General features: G+C 35.8%; 1 protein-coding gene across 1 annotated transcript in view; it reads right to left on the bottom strand.

Annotated features, from left to right (window-relative positions):
- The window catches only part of MACROD2 (mono-ADP ribosylhydrolase 2), a 1,989,594-nt gene that overhangs the window by 1,524,815 nt on the left and 450,259 nt on the right, over positions 1-14,520 (bottom strand). Inside the window, exon 4 of the mRNA XM_027118154.1 lies at positions 3,820-3,849. Coding sequence (XP_026973955.1) covers positions 3,820-3,849 — 30 coding nt within the window. The remainder of the gene's footprint in view (positions 1-3,819; positions 3,850-14,520) is intronic.

Here is a 14,520-nt window from a genome sequence, read left to right on the forward strand (position 1 = left end):
AAATCCACACCTATGTGAAATGATTCTCTCACCTTAAAATTAAAACTGAGTGGGTGGGCTTCCCTGGTAGCGCAGTGGTTGAGAGTCTGCCTGCAGATGCAGCGGACACGGGTTCGTGCCCCAGTCTGGGAAGATCCCACATGCCGCAGAGTGGCTGGGCCCGTGAGCCATGGCCGCTGAGCCTGCGCATCCGGAGCCTGTGCTCCGCAACGGGAGAGGCCACAGCAGTGAGAGGCCCGCGTACCGCAAAAAACAAACAAACAAACAAACAAACAACTGAGTGGGTGATTGTGACCATTTTTAAAATCTCCTCTTAGGAGATCTCTTGTCTTGATCATGAGCACTCCAAAAAAAAAAAAAAAGAGCAAAACGCTAAGATTATAGATAATACAACTTTGTATAGACTGATTTTTGCCTAAATTTCAAGTGCAACGTATACAGAACTGGGGGGAAGCCCTCCTGAGAACCTGAAAAAATGGTACTTAAGATACTATTATTATTTTTTTATGTGGTCCCAAATTTTCTTGATCAAATTGTTTAGTCAATCAAAGAATTATTTCCTTTAGAGGTTTTTGAAGGTATATTAATTCAAGTCAATAAAAGGAATCATTGATCAAATCCAAGAGGACTGCATCAGTTCTAGGCTCCTTATTAGATGATTATTAGCTGTTGCTGTACAAATATCACTGACAGGATTAATAAGATTTGTCACATAATCAAAAGGCCAAAAATCAGTTCAGAGAAGGCTAAAAATATTCCTTAAATTTAAGTTTTAAATGCAGCTTTCCAAAAATCAGACATGTATTTTAGAGCAATCTTGACATCTCCAGAAGTGCATAAATGAATTAAACCTGTCAATGACCTACTTTAATGAAAGAAATTGCATCCACCTTAAATACTTATAATTTATCTTTATGATGATATTGAGTTGCTAATTTTAGAATTCAGAAATGAGAAATTATGGCAAATAACTGCATTTAGCAAAATCAACCACCTAGAGGACAGTCAAGTATATACTTCAGGTAAACAGAACATTGAGTTTGCCCATTCCTGAACGTCTTGCCATTGCTAAAAATGTACACTGTATCTACACACAGGTTGAAGGAAACACAGGGAAATACAGGCCAACTCACTAGCGTTAATTCTATACACACCAACCGTGTATACATATATTGAAACAAAGCAGCTTGACAAGGGTATCTGAACAGCAGCCTACCTTCCCCAAAATGGCAGAGACTGCTCATTGCCTGCCAAACCTCCACCCTCCCCTTCTTCCTTAGAAAACAGAGCACTGCTTTTTTTTGATGAGCACATTTCTTCCTGGCATAAAACTATATTATCCATGAATGAACATTTGATCAATTCAAGGATATGAGACATCAGATAAAGCTGCTTAAAGAAAACTGGCTTGTCTTTTAGGGGCCACCTTTTTGATTTTTTGCCTTTCTTACTCCTCCTGACAACCATATTTTTGATGCCCAGAGTCCAGCAGCCTCTGTGGACCCTGAGTTCCACACAGTAGGAAGAGCAGAAAAGCCAGAGCTTGAGCACTTGATGACAGGATGGGATTACTGCACAGCCACTCTAGTCTACATCTAAGCTACTTTCACAGGGGACAGAAACATTTTTCTATCTCCTTTAAGTCACTATTATTTGGGGGGTTTCTGTTATGGGCAGCTAAAGTGATTTTAACTTATATAATTAGTCAATTCAGTTTTTTTTTAAATAGCCAAGAACCATAAATTAACTATCTAGCTAATTTGTCTGTTTTAAATTGATAGATTTGTATATCTAGACTCAATTTTAACTTTTTATCCTACTTAACAGTACTAGTCAAATTTGTTAAAATACTAATATGTCATGTAAGAAAATCATCACTATGAATGACTTATTTTAATGTTTCCTTCACATATTATAAGAAACCTAGAGATAAAAATTTATTGGGAATCCAGTACATTCCTAAGGAATATTTCTCTTCTAGTTCCCAAAGAATACCAAAAAGAAGAAGAAGAAGAACAATGAGAAACCCTGTATATTTATATTTTCTAAAGTAATTTGGGGAAGAAGAAAAATACTCTGCTATAGAATGTGCATTGACATGTGGTAATATGAAGAGCACTTTCTAGTTTAAACTATTTTCTATCATTTCTATTTCCAACATTCTGTTTTTAAAAATCTATTGATTCTTATATGGGAACAATGGTTAAAATTTTAATTTTCAAATAAAATTTAAACTGAAACCTCCTGATGATGATTTATAAAGGATAACATTTCTTAAAAGTTGGGGATCAAGTAAACAAGTTCTAACTTGTTCGTTGAAAACCTAAAGCTCTGTATATACAATCATATCTATTTCAACCACATACATGAAAAGAGGGAGCAAGAGGAAGAGGGAGAGAGAAAACAAACCTATTTATGTCCATCTGGGTCCTAAATGAAAAGGACCCCATTCTACTCTATACTTTTTTCCTCCCCTACCATGTAGCATAGACTGGGGCTAGGTAAACTTTCATCTTTCAACCTAGAAATAAAAATAATAAATAGTTCCAAGATTTTAGTATCAAAAAAGAATTCCTAGTACAGAAATCTCTCTCTTCCTCATCTCACTTGATCTCTTTCTCTCTCTCCTCTGAAAAGGAAGAAAGAAAAAGCAAAATGCCATTACCAATTTCTTTTTTTATTTTTCACAGTAAGTCACTGATATATTAAGCTCTCAGGCTACAAAGTCATAATGATTTTAGTCATTATTATGAAAAAAAAAAAGATAAAAACCACAAGTCTCCAGATGTATTGTTTTAAAATTCATATTAAAAGTGACTCTATCATGCAGCCACTATTGAAAACAGTATGGAGGTTCCTCAAAAATCTAAAAATAGAGTTGCCATATGATCCAGCAATTCAACTCCTAGGCATATATCTGGACAAAACTCTAATTCAAAAAGATACATGCACCCCTATGTACATAGCAGCACTATTCACAATAGCCAAGACATGGATACAACCTAAATGTCCATCAACAGATGAATGGATAAAGAAGATGTGGTGTATATACACAATGGAATATTACTCAGCCATAAAAAAGAATGAAATAATGCCATTCACAGCAACATGGATGGACCCAGAGATAAGCATACTAAGTGAGTAAGTCAGAAAGAGAAAGACAAATACCATATGATATCACTTATATGTGGAATCTAAAATATGACACAAATAAACTTATCTATAAAACAGAAACACACTCAAAGATATAGAGAACAGCCTTGTGGTTGCCAAGGTGAAAGGGGTGTGAGGGAGGGATGGATTGGGAGTTTGGGCTTAGCAGATGCAAACTAGTATATATAGAATTGATAAACAACAAGGTCCTACTGTGTAGCACAGGGAACTATATTTGATATCCTGTGATAATCTATAATGGAAAAGAATATGAAGAAGAATGTATATATATTTATATATGTGTAGAACTGAATCACTTTGCTGCACAGCAGAAATTAACACATTGCAAATCAACTATACTTGAAAAGTGACTATCATCTACTATATGTGTGTTCACCTCAATAGCTTATTGCTGCTATAGTTTATGCCAAAGATAGAAATATAAAGCTTGATGAGAACAACAACAGTATTCTGCATATTTTGAAGTCAGTTAAAATAACGTTTAGGCAAACCCAAGATATTTCTATTATAAATTTTCTAAGATTATAATTTGCGTGGTTGATGATTACAGCAAAATTAATTTTCTTTAAAGTATCACAGAACTTACTAAACATCTTATGGTTGGTGTAGTAATAAAATATATTTTAAGTGATGTTCAGGACTTACCACCTCCACCTCCAAGAAGACTGGTATTTGCTGTTCAAAAGAAAACAAAATAAAAGACATTAAATAATATATAAAAATATAATATGCCAGAGTAGTTCAGGAAAAGTTGGTAATGATCATGCTGTACATACACATACACACTCACACACACACACACACACACACATATATATATATATATATTACAATATGTACTTGCATATAAAGACAGACTTTATTACTGTTTTATTATGGTATGAAAATGGAAATATTTCACTATTTTTCTCTTTTTTCTCTTCAAATGAATATTTTTACAATGTGCTTCCTTCTAATAAAATGAAGTACATATGTGATCCTTTTTTTTCCATTCTGTATCTAAATTAATCTTTTGGTTTCTCCATTTTATCAACTAGAGATAGAACAATGTTTTTTAGGCAATTTCAACAATTTCAAAGAACAATGTAACAAGAAAGTATAATGATAATTTTAATTAAATTAAACACCATCAAATAAAGCTATCTCAAGACACTCTACAATAAGAATGAACTCAAATAGTGACAGATTTATTCATTTTTACATTAATTTTTTTGTTTGAGAGAAAGAAATAAATTTTAAATATTTTTGTAAAACAATGATGTGTCATTTCTTACCCATTTATCCATTAACCTAGCACATATAATTATGAAGTCAAATAATAAGCAAAATATAAGACTATTCCATTTAGATTTTTTTAAGAGGTCAGATTTTCAGAAGGTTCCACTGCAGTTTTCTGCTGAAGTATTAAGCAACTTTATGCCTATGTTTATCTAGTCTCTACAAAAGCCAGAAAACAGAAGTCCTGCAGCAACATAAAAAAAGTATGTAGTAATCAAAGTCCCTTTCTTTGTGGAGAAACATGAGCTACCAAAAGATTAAAGAAATCACTTAAGAAAGAGGAGTAGGAATCTTTAACTTGAATTTTCCTGTGATGTCCACAAACCACGCACTGCCATAATAAGAGATGCAAATATCAGAGTGTTAATGATTCTATCAATAAATAATGGAGCATTTTAAGAATAAATGCCTATATTCATACGTGATGGTTTGCTAATTATTGAAACACTAAAGAGAACATGATGAAAATGCGTGGAGAACAAATGCCTTTGAAGGTTTTCTCAATATGTCAATCTTAGAGCATCACATCTTGTCTCATATGATCTTCCAAGTACAGGGCCATCTAATTGCTGCTCACGCCTTCCCCGCAGTGCTTTCATCACAAATATGGACTGCGTAGCAATGCCATTAGTCAACCATAAACAAAATTCGCTTCAGATATTACATTTTATTTACTTTTTTAACTTTTTTTTTTTTCTTTATTTGGGTCGCGCCACATGGCATGTGGGATTTTAGTTCCCTGACCATGGATCAAACCTGTGCCTCCTGTAGTGGAAGCGTGCAGTGTTAACCACTAGACCGCCAGGGAAGTCCCACTTCAGATATTATAAAGGCATCTGCCACCCTGTCACCTCAGGTTCCCCAAATCCTTCTGACTTCACAGTGAAAATGTGTAGTATTTACATAGATCGTATCCAGGACTTAATGCCCTGCCCCAAATCAAACTTTGTAACTGCTGAAGTGGTAACTTGCTGAAGGGGAATGAGGAAAGATGTTATGAATTCTATCTTGGTTCCATACCCTTTAGTGGATGGGAGAAATTTCATGATGTCTCTTGGCAAACCCAAACATTTTCTTAAAAATCTTAGCTACATGCATTTATAAAACTGCATGGCATTTCACACTCCTGCCGATTTTTTATTTTTATATTTGACTGAGAACTCCTTCCCTGTCTATAGGTTTTCCAGATCCCAGAAACTCCATCTGTTGTCCTCCAATTTATACATATTCATTCATAAAGAAAAATGTATTTCCAACAACAAACAACAACAGCAATAAACAGTAGCTTTACATGCAAATTATCGTGCCCAGAATCACAATAACACAATATAACCTATTTTCACCCAATGCTTTGCTCAGTAAAGGTGGAGGCTGCCTCTTTTGAGAGCACAGCACAAGACCCATCTGTTTAACCAGGCCCTCGTCCAATAGAGGTGGGTGGATGTGTGGGAGCAGGTGTAGGAACTGGAACTCCAGTCCTGGAGAACCATCAAGTCAGTTTATGTCAGATGTGTGCTCGCGTCTAGGTGAGCATGTCTGGCCACATTTTAACATCTACATAGAAGTATTTTATAAAATTGTGGCATTTACATAGGGCACAATCACTTTTAAGATAATTTCATGTGCATTACCAGTCATGTAATAGAATCTTAATCTAAGCTGCTTAAATATATTCAAAGCAATTCTAATAACTGTAATCCTGATAATGATTTTTCTAAAGAACCCATCAAATTTAAGTCTATTTTATCAATTTCTGTTCTCTAAAAATTAAAAAATAAAATGTCTACATTATTAGGAAAAATATCAAGACAATTTTCTTCAGTAAAAGTGACAAAAATATTGGCAAATAAAAGTGAAACTTTATTATGATTTCTAATATTATTCTACCTTCACAAAGCACCTTATGTATAATATAACTGATTGTCAACATTTATTGGTCAGGTGGATTAATATTATTTCTTCCATTTTACAAAAGTGAAAATGACTTTTGTGTTTCTAAAATTAGTAGTCATTTAATTTTTACTTAATTATTTCTAATAAATCGAGGTATATCCTAATTAGAGACGAAGCCCCTAAAGATAAAGTCTGAGTTTAATAATTTGGCCTGCATTTAATAAGTTCTCAATACATGTTTTCCAACAGTGAGATAACTGGCAGGATTAATCCCATTTCTTTATTGATGTAGAAGAGGTTTTTGTTTACTGAAGTGTGTGGAAAGAGCAAATTTTGGTCCTTTTCTTCCTGTAAGATCAAGGTCTGTTAAAGAAACTCTTAAAAGTTTATTTGGAAATAGTGATTAAAATTGTATGAAATACGTTTATATAGTTATGTCCCTCCCTAGGTCCCCTGCTAGAGGGAATTTTGGATATGCCTCTTGTTATTCCTAGAGTTACATATGGAAGGTAAAGGAGAAAGGAACAAAGAAAACTTAAAGTTGATAAGCATGATGCTACTGCTTCTAGATTGAGATTTAAAAATCCCTTCTCTGAGCATGCTTACTAATCAACACTATTTTCCTTTTTTTTTTTATTTTTAATTTTTTATTAGATTTAGGCTCACTTTTCCACTCCCTGTCAAGAATACTTCATAGACAGTGCCATATACATATATATATTTTTCGTAGTAGCATGGCTAATTGCTACTATTTTTTTTTCTTATACAGCAGGTTGTTATTAGTTATCCACTGTATACATATTAGTGTATATATGTCAATCCCAATCTCTCAATTCATCACACCACCACACCTGACCCCTCCACTTTCCCCCACTGGTGTCCATACGTTTCTTCTCTACATCTGTGTCTCTATTTCTGCCCTGGAAACCGGTTCATCTGTAGCATTTTTCTAGGTTCCACATATATGCGTTAATATACGAAAAATGTTTTTCTCCTTCTGACTTACTTCACTCTGTATGACAGTCTCTAGATCCATCCACATCTCTACAAATGACTAAATTTCATTCCTTTTTATGGCTAATATTCCATTGTATATATGTACCACATCTTCTTTATCCATTCATCTGTCGATGGACATTTAGGTTGCTTCCATGACCTGGCTATTGTAAATAGTGCTGCAATGAACAGTGGGGTGCATGTGTCTTTTTGAATTATGTTTTTCTCTGGGTATATGCCCAGTAGTGGGATTGCTGGGTCATATGGAAATTCTATTTTTAGTTTTTTAAAGAACCTCCATACTGTTCTCCATAGTGGCTGTATGAATTTACATTCCCACCAACAGTGCAAGAGGGTTCCCTTTTCTCCATATCCTCTCCAGCGTTCGTTGTTAGTAGATTTTCTGATGATGCCCATTCTAACTGTTGTGGGGTGATACCTCATTGTAGTTTTGATTTGTATTTCTCTAATAATTTGTGAGGTTGAGCAGCTTTTCATGTGTTTCTTGGCCATCTGTATGGCTTCTTTGGAGAAATGTCTATTTAGGTCTTCTGCCCATTTTTCGATTGGGTTGATTGCTTTTTTAATATTGAGCTGCATGAGCTGTTTATAAATTTTGGAGATTAATCCTTTGTCCATTGATTTGTTTGCAATTATTTTCCCATTCTGAGGGTTGTCTTCTTCTCTTGCTTGTAGTTTCCTTTGCTTTGTAAAAGCTTTTAAGTTTCATTAGGTCCCATTTGTTGATTTTTGGTTTTATTTCCATTACTCTAGGAGGTGGATCAAAAAAAGATCTTGCTGTGATTTATGTCAAAGAGTATTCTGCCTATGTTTTCCTCTAAGAGTTTTATAGTGTGCAGTCTTACATTTAGGTCTCTAATCCATCCTGAGTTTATTTTTGTGTATGGTGTTAGGGAGTGTTCTAATTTTCTTCTTTTACATGTAGCTCTCCAGTTTTCCCAGCACCACTTATTGAAGAGACTGCCTTTTCTCCATTGTATATTCTTGCCTCCTTTGTCAAAGATTACTTGACCATAGGCACGTGGGTTTATCTCTGAGCTTTCTATATCCTGTTCCATTGAGCTATATTTCTGTTTTTGTGCCAGTACCATACTGTCTTGATTACTGTAGCTTTGTAGTATATTCTGAACTCAAGGAGTCTGATTCCTCCAGCTCCTTTTTTTTCCCTCAAGACTGCTTTGGCTCTTCAGGGTCTTTTGTGTCTCCATATAAATTTTAAGATTTTTTTTGTTCTAGTTCTGTAAAAAATGTCATTGGTAATTTGATAAGGATTGCATTGAGTCTATAGATTGCTTTGGGTAGTATAATCATTTTCGCAATATTGTTTCTTTCAATATGAGGACATGGTATATCTCTCCATCTGTTTTTATCATCTTTAATTTCTTTCATCAGTGTCTTATAGTTTCCTGCATACAGGTCTTTTGTTTCCCCAGGTAGGTTTATTCCTACGTATTTTATTCTTTTTGTTGCCATGGTAAATGAGAGCGTTTGCTTAATTTCTCTTTCAGATTTTTCATCATTAGTGTACAGGAATGCAAGAGATTTCTGTACATTAACTTTATAGCCTGCAACTTTACCAAATTCATTGATCAGCTCTAGTAGTTTTCTGGTAGCATCTTTAGGATTCTCAGTGTACAGTATCATGCCATCTGCAAACAGTGACAATTTTACTTCTTCTTTTCCAATTTGGATTCCTTTTATTTCTTTTTCTCCTCTGATTGCCATGGTTAGGACTTCCAAAATTATATTGAATAATAGTGGTGAGAGTGGACATCATTGTCTTCTTCCTGATCTTAGAGGAAATGCTTTCAGTTTTTCACCATTGAGAATGAGGTTTGCTGTGGGTTTGTCATATATGGCCTTTATTATGTTGAGGTAGGTTCCCTCAATACCCACTTTCTGGAGAGGTTTTATCATAAAGGGTGTTGAATTTTCTCAAAAAAATTTTCTGCATCTATTGAGATGATCGTATGGTTTTTATTCTTCATTTTGTTAATATGGTGTATCACATTGATTGATTTGCGTATATTGAAGAATCCTTGCATCCCTGGGATAAATCTCACTTAGTCATGGTGTGTGATCCTTTTACTGTGTTGTTGGATTCTGTTTGCTAGTATTTTGTTGAGGATTTTTGCATCTATATTCATCAGTGATACTGGTCTGTAATTTTCTTATTTTAAACTATCTTTGTCTGGTTTTGGTATCAGGGTGATGGTGGCCTCACAGAATGAGTTTGGGAGTGTTCCTTTCTCTGTAATTTTTGGGAAGAGTTTGAGAAGGAAGGGTGTTAGCTCTTCTATAAATGTTTGATAGAAATCACCTGTGAAGCCATCTGGTCCTGGACTTTTGTTTGTTGGAAGATTTTTAATCAGTCAATTTCATTAATTGTGATTGGTCTGTTCATATTTTCTATTTCTTCCTGGTTCAGTCTTGGAAGGTTATACCTTTCTAAAAATTTGTCCATTTCTTCCCAGTTGTCCATTTTATTGGCATAGAGTTGCTTGCAGTAGTCTCTTAGGATGCTTTGTATTTCTGTGCTGTCTGTTGTAACTTCTCCTTTTTCATTTCTAATTTTATTGATTTGAGTCGTCTCCCTCTTTTTCTTCATGAGTGTGGCTAATGGATTATCAATTTTATCTTCTCAAAGAACCAGCTGTTAGCTTTATTGATCTTTGCTTTGTTTTCTTTGTTTCTATTTCATTTATTTCTGCTCTGATCTTTACGATTTCTTTCCTTCTACTAACTTTGGGTTTTGTTTGTTCTTCTTTCCCTAGTTCCTTTAGGTGTAAGGTTAGATTGTTTATTTGAGATTTTTCTTGTTTCTTGAGGTAGGCTTGTATTGCTATAAGCTTCCCTCTTAGAAGTGCTTTTGCCGCATTCCATAGGTTTTGGATCATTGTGTTTTCATTGTCATTTTTCTCTAGGTATTTTTTGATTTCCTCTTTGATTTCTTCAGTTATCTCTTGGTTATTTAGTAACGTATTGTTTAGCCTCCATGTGTTTGTGTTTTTAATGTTTGTTTCCCTGTAATTGATTTCTAATCTCATAGCATTGTGGTCAGAAAAGATGCTTGATATGATTTCAATTTTCTTAAATTTACTGAGCCTTGATTTGTGACCCAAGATGTGATCTATCCTGGAGAATGTTCCATATGCACTTGAGAAGAAAGTGTATTCTGTTGTTTTTCGATGGGATGTCCTATAAACATCAATTAAAGCTATCGTCTGTTATGTCATTTAACGCTTATGTTTCCTTATTAATTTTCTGTTTGGATGACCTGTCTACTGGTGTAAGTGAGGTGCTAATGTCCCCCATTATAACTGTGTTAATGTCGATTTCCTATTTTATAGTTGTTAACAGTTGCCTTATGTATTGAGGTGCTCCTATGTTGGGTGCATATATATTTATAATTGTTATATTTTCTTCTTGGATTGATCCCTTGATCATTATGTAATGTCCTTTCTTGTCTCTTGTAACATTCTTTATTTTAAAGTCTATTTTATCTGATATAAGTATTGCTATTCCAGCTTTCTTTTGATTTCCATTTACATGGAATATCTTTTTCCATCCCCTCACTTTCAGTCTGTATGTGTCCCTAGGTCTGAAGTGGGTCTCTTGTAGACAGCACATATATGGGTCTTGTTTTTGTATCCAATCAGCGAGCCTGTGTCTTTTGGTTGGAGCATTTAATCCATTTACGTTTAAGGTAATCATCGATTTGTATGTTCCTATTACCATTTTCTTAATTGTTATGGGTTTGTTTTTCGTTCTTTTTGGGTTTTTTTGTTGTTGTTTTTTTTGCAGTACATGGGCCTCTCACTGTTGTGGTCTGTCCCATTGCAGAGCACAGGCTCCGGACGCGCTGGCTCAGCGGCCATGGCTCACGGGCCCAGCCACTCCACGGCATGTGGGATCTTCCCAGACCGGGGCGCGAACCTATCTCCCCTGCATCGGCAGGCAGACTCTCAACCACTGGGTCACCAGTGAAGCCCCTGGGTTTGTTTTTGTAGGTTCTTTTCTTCTCTTGTGTTTCACACTCAGAAAACTTCCTTTAGCATTTGTTGTAGAGCTGGTTTGGTGGTGCTGAATTCTCTTAGCGTTTGCTTGTCTGTAAAGCTTTTGATTTCTCTGTAGAATCTGAATGAGCTCCCTACCAGGTAGAGTAATCTTGGTTGTAGGTTCTTCCCTTTCATCACTTTAAATATATCATGCCACTCCCTTCTGGCTTGTAGAGTTTCTAATGAGAAATCAGCTGTTAACCTCATGGGAGTTGCCTTGTATGTTATTTGTCATTTTCCCTTGTTGCTTTCAATAATTTTTCTTTGTCTTTAATTTTTGTCAATTTGATTTCTATGTATTTCAGTGTGTTTCTCCTTGGGTTTATCCTGCCTGGGATTCTGCACTTCCTGGACTTGGGTGTCTATTTCCTTTCCCATGTTAGGGAAGTTTTCAACTATAATCTCTTCAAATATTTTCTCGGGTCCTTTCTCGCTCTCCTTCTTCTCGGACCCGAATAATGTGAATGTTGTTGCATTTAATGTTGTCCCAGAGGTCTCTTAAGTTGTCTTCATTTCTTTTCATTCTTTTTTCTTTATTCTGTTCCATGGCAGTGAATTCCACCATTCTGTCTTCCAGGTCACTTATCCTTTGTTCTGTCTCAGTTATTCTGCTATTGATTCTTTCTGGTGTATTTTTCGTTTCAGTTATTGTATTGTTCATCTCTGTTTGTTTGTTCTTTAATTCTTCTAGGTGTTTGTTCTTTAATTCTTCTAGGTGTTTGTTCTTTAATTCTTCTAGGTGTTTGTTAAACAGTTCTTGCATCTTCTTCATCTTTGCCTCCATTCTTTTTCCGAGGTCCTGGATCATCTTCACTATCATTATTCTGAATTCTTTTTCTGGAAGGTTGCCTATCTCCACTTCATTTAGTTGTTTTTCTGGGGTTTTATCTTGTTCCTTCATCTGGTACATAGCTCTCTGCCTTTTCGTCTTGTCTCTCTTTCTGTGAATGTAGCTTTTCTTCCACAGGCTGCAGGATTGTAGTTCTTCTTGCTTCTGCTGTCTGCCTCTGGTGTATGAGGCTATCTAAGAGGCTTGTGTGAGTATCCTGATGGGAGGGACTGGTGGTGCATAGAGCTGGGTGTTCCTCTGGTGGGCAGAGCTCAGTAAAACTTTAATCTGCCTGTCTGCTGATGGGTGTGGCTGGCTTCCTGCCCTGCTGGTTGTTTGGCCTGAGGCGACCCAACACCTGGAGCCTACCTGGCTCTTTGGTGGGGCTAATGGCGGACTCTGGGAGGGCTCACTCCAAGGAGTACTTCCCAGAACTTCTGCCGTCAGTGTACTTGTCCTCACAGTGAGCCACAGCACCGGCCACCTCTGCATGAGACCCTCCAACACTAGCAGGTAGGTCTGGTTCAGTCTCCTATGGGGTCACTGCTCCTTTCCCTGGTTCCCAATACGCACACTACTTTGTGTGTGCCCTCCAAGAGTGGAGTCTCTGTTTCCCCCAGTCCTGTCAAAGTCCTGCAATCAAATCCTGCTAGTCTTCAAAGTCTGATTTCTAGGAATTCCTCTTCCCATTGCCAGACCCCCAGGTTGGGAAACCTGACGTGGGGCTCAGAACCTTCACTCCAGTGGGTGGACTTCTGTGGTATAAGTGTTCTCCAGTTTGTGAGTCACCCACCCAGCAGTTATGGGATTTGATTTTATTGTGATTGCGCCCCTCATACCATCTCATTGTGGCTTCTCCTTTGTCCTTGGAATTGGGGTATCTTTTTTGGTGAGTTCCAGTGTCTTCCTGTCAATGATTGTTCAGCAGTTAGTTGTGATTCTGGTGCTCTTGCAAGAGGGAGTCAGCACATGTCCTTCTACTACGCCATCTTGAACGAATCTCAATCAACACTATTTTTTTTCATATTTTCCTAAGTAAAATGTCACTTCTATTACCAGAGGAGGTGGAGGAAAAAAGCAAGCTTCAGTAATTGTCTCAAAGACCTATTCAATGAGAAACTAAAATGAGCCAGTACAAATTAATGAATCTGTGTATTGCACTTTTTCCTCCCCAAAATAACAACTCAATGAAATGAACAGTCTCACTGTTTAAAAAGCAAAAACAACACGGAATATAAAATGGGGGTAAAGGTGACCAAAATCTAATTTCAAAGTGGCAAATTTGAAGAATTTACTTATCATACCCTAAGTAAATGATTGTTTTTTGACGTTTAGAGAAATTGTTTTTTTCTAATTAAACTCAGTTTTGAATTTTTTAATTCAAATTATCAAATTATACATAGGTATAAATATTCATTATAAAATTATCAAAACCAAAAAAAAAATCAGATACAAGTAGGATTCTTTTTCATGGGATAATTAGCCTAAATGAAAAATAATCCTGGTGTTTGACAGTAGTGTCATTATTTTATGTTTTTCTCAAGATACAAATGGAATATTACCTTACTTTCTTCCTGAAAAAAATAATTCTTAAATGACCCTCTTCTACGTGTGTGTGTGTGTGTGCGTGTCTTTTTAAGAATATAACTATAATTAAATTGTGGATCAAATAATGAAAATACAATTACTATATAAGTAATCTTATAACAGTAGAAGTTCCTAGATGGAATATACACCATTACATTATTACCTAAAGCACTTTTCCTCCTAAGATCTCAAAATCCTTTTCAGTCTATATAGGGTAATACAAAGAATACTGAACTGAGGCCAGGTAACCTCATTTTAATTCTAAATCTAAATAGCAGATGATTTTGGCAAGTCATAGTCAACTATCTTACCTATCTTCTTCCATCAGGAAATTTAGAACCAATCGGGGATGTCAAACAGGTTTCAAACAATTCAGATTCATTAATTACAAGAGACTGTCTGTACCTCTGATTTGAGAAGGTTTCTGAGGCTAAATCTAGGCTCAGTGGAATAGAGAACCATGATCAATTAATAATGTTGGTCACGGTGAGACGGGGAAAGGAAGAATTAAAATGGCAGCACACATGCTATATATTGGGGATCGCTGGATCAGAGGTCTTCTCTTACATTGGACAGCTTTTGATGTAATGAAATTCGATTCAATCATTTTGAAAAACAAACCTCCTAACCTAACATGTGCCAGCATTGTACTTTAGCATGGCTAATAGCTCCTGCAGTTTCTGA

Source organism: Aethalodelphis obliquidens, unplaced genomic scaffold (genome assembly GCF_003676395.1).
Source record: "Aethalodelphis obliquidens isolate GAN/ISIS:26980383/991018 unplaced genomic scaffold, ASM367639v1 scaffold18, whole genome shotgun sequence".
Taxonomy (NCBI): Eukaryota; Metazoa; Chordata; class Mammalia; order Artiodactyla; family Delphinidae; genus Aethalodelphis; species Aethalodelphis obliquidens.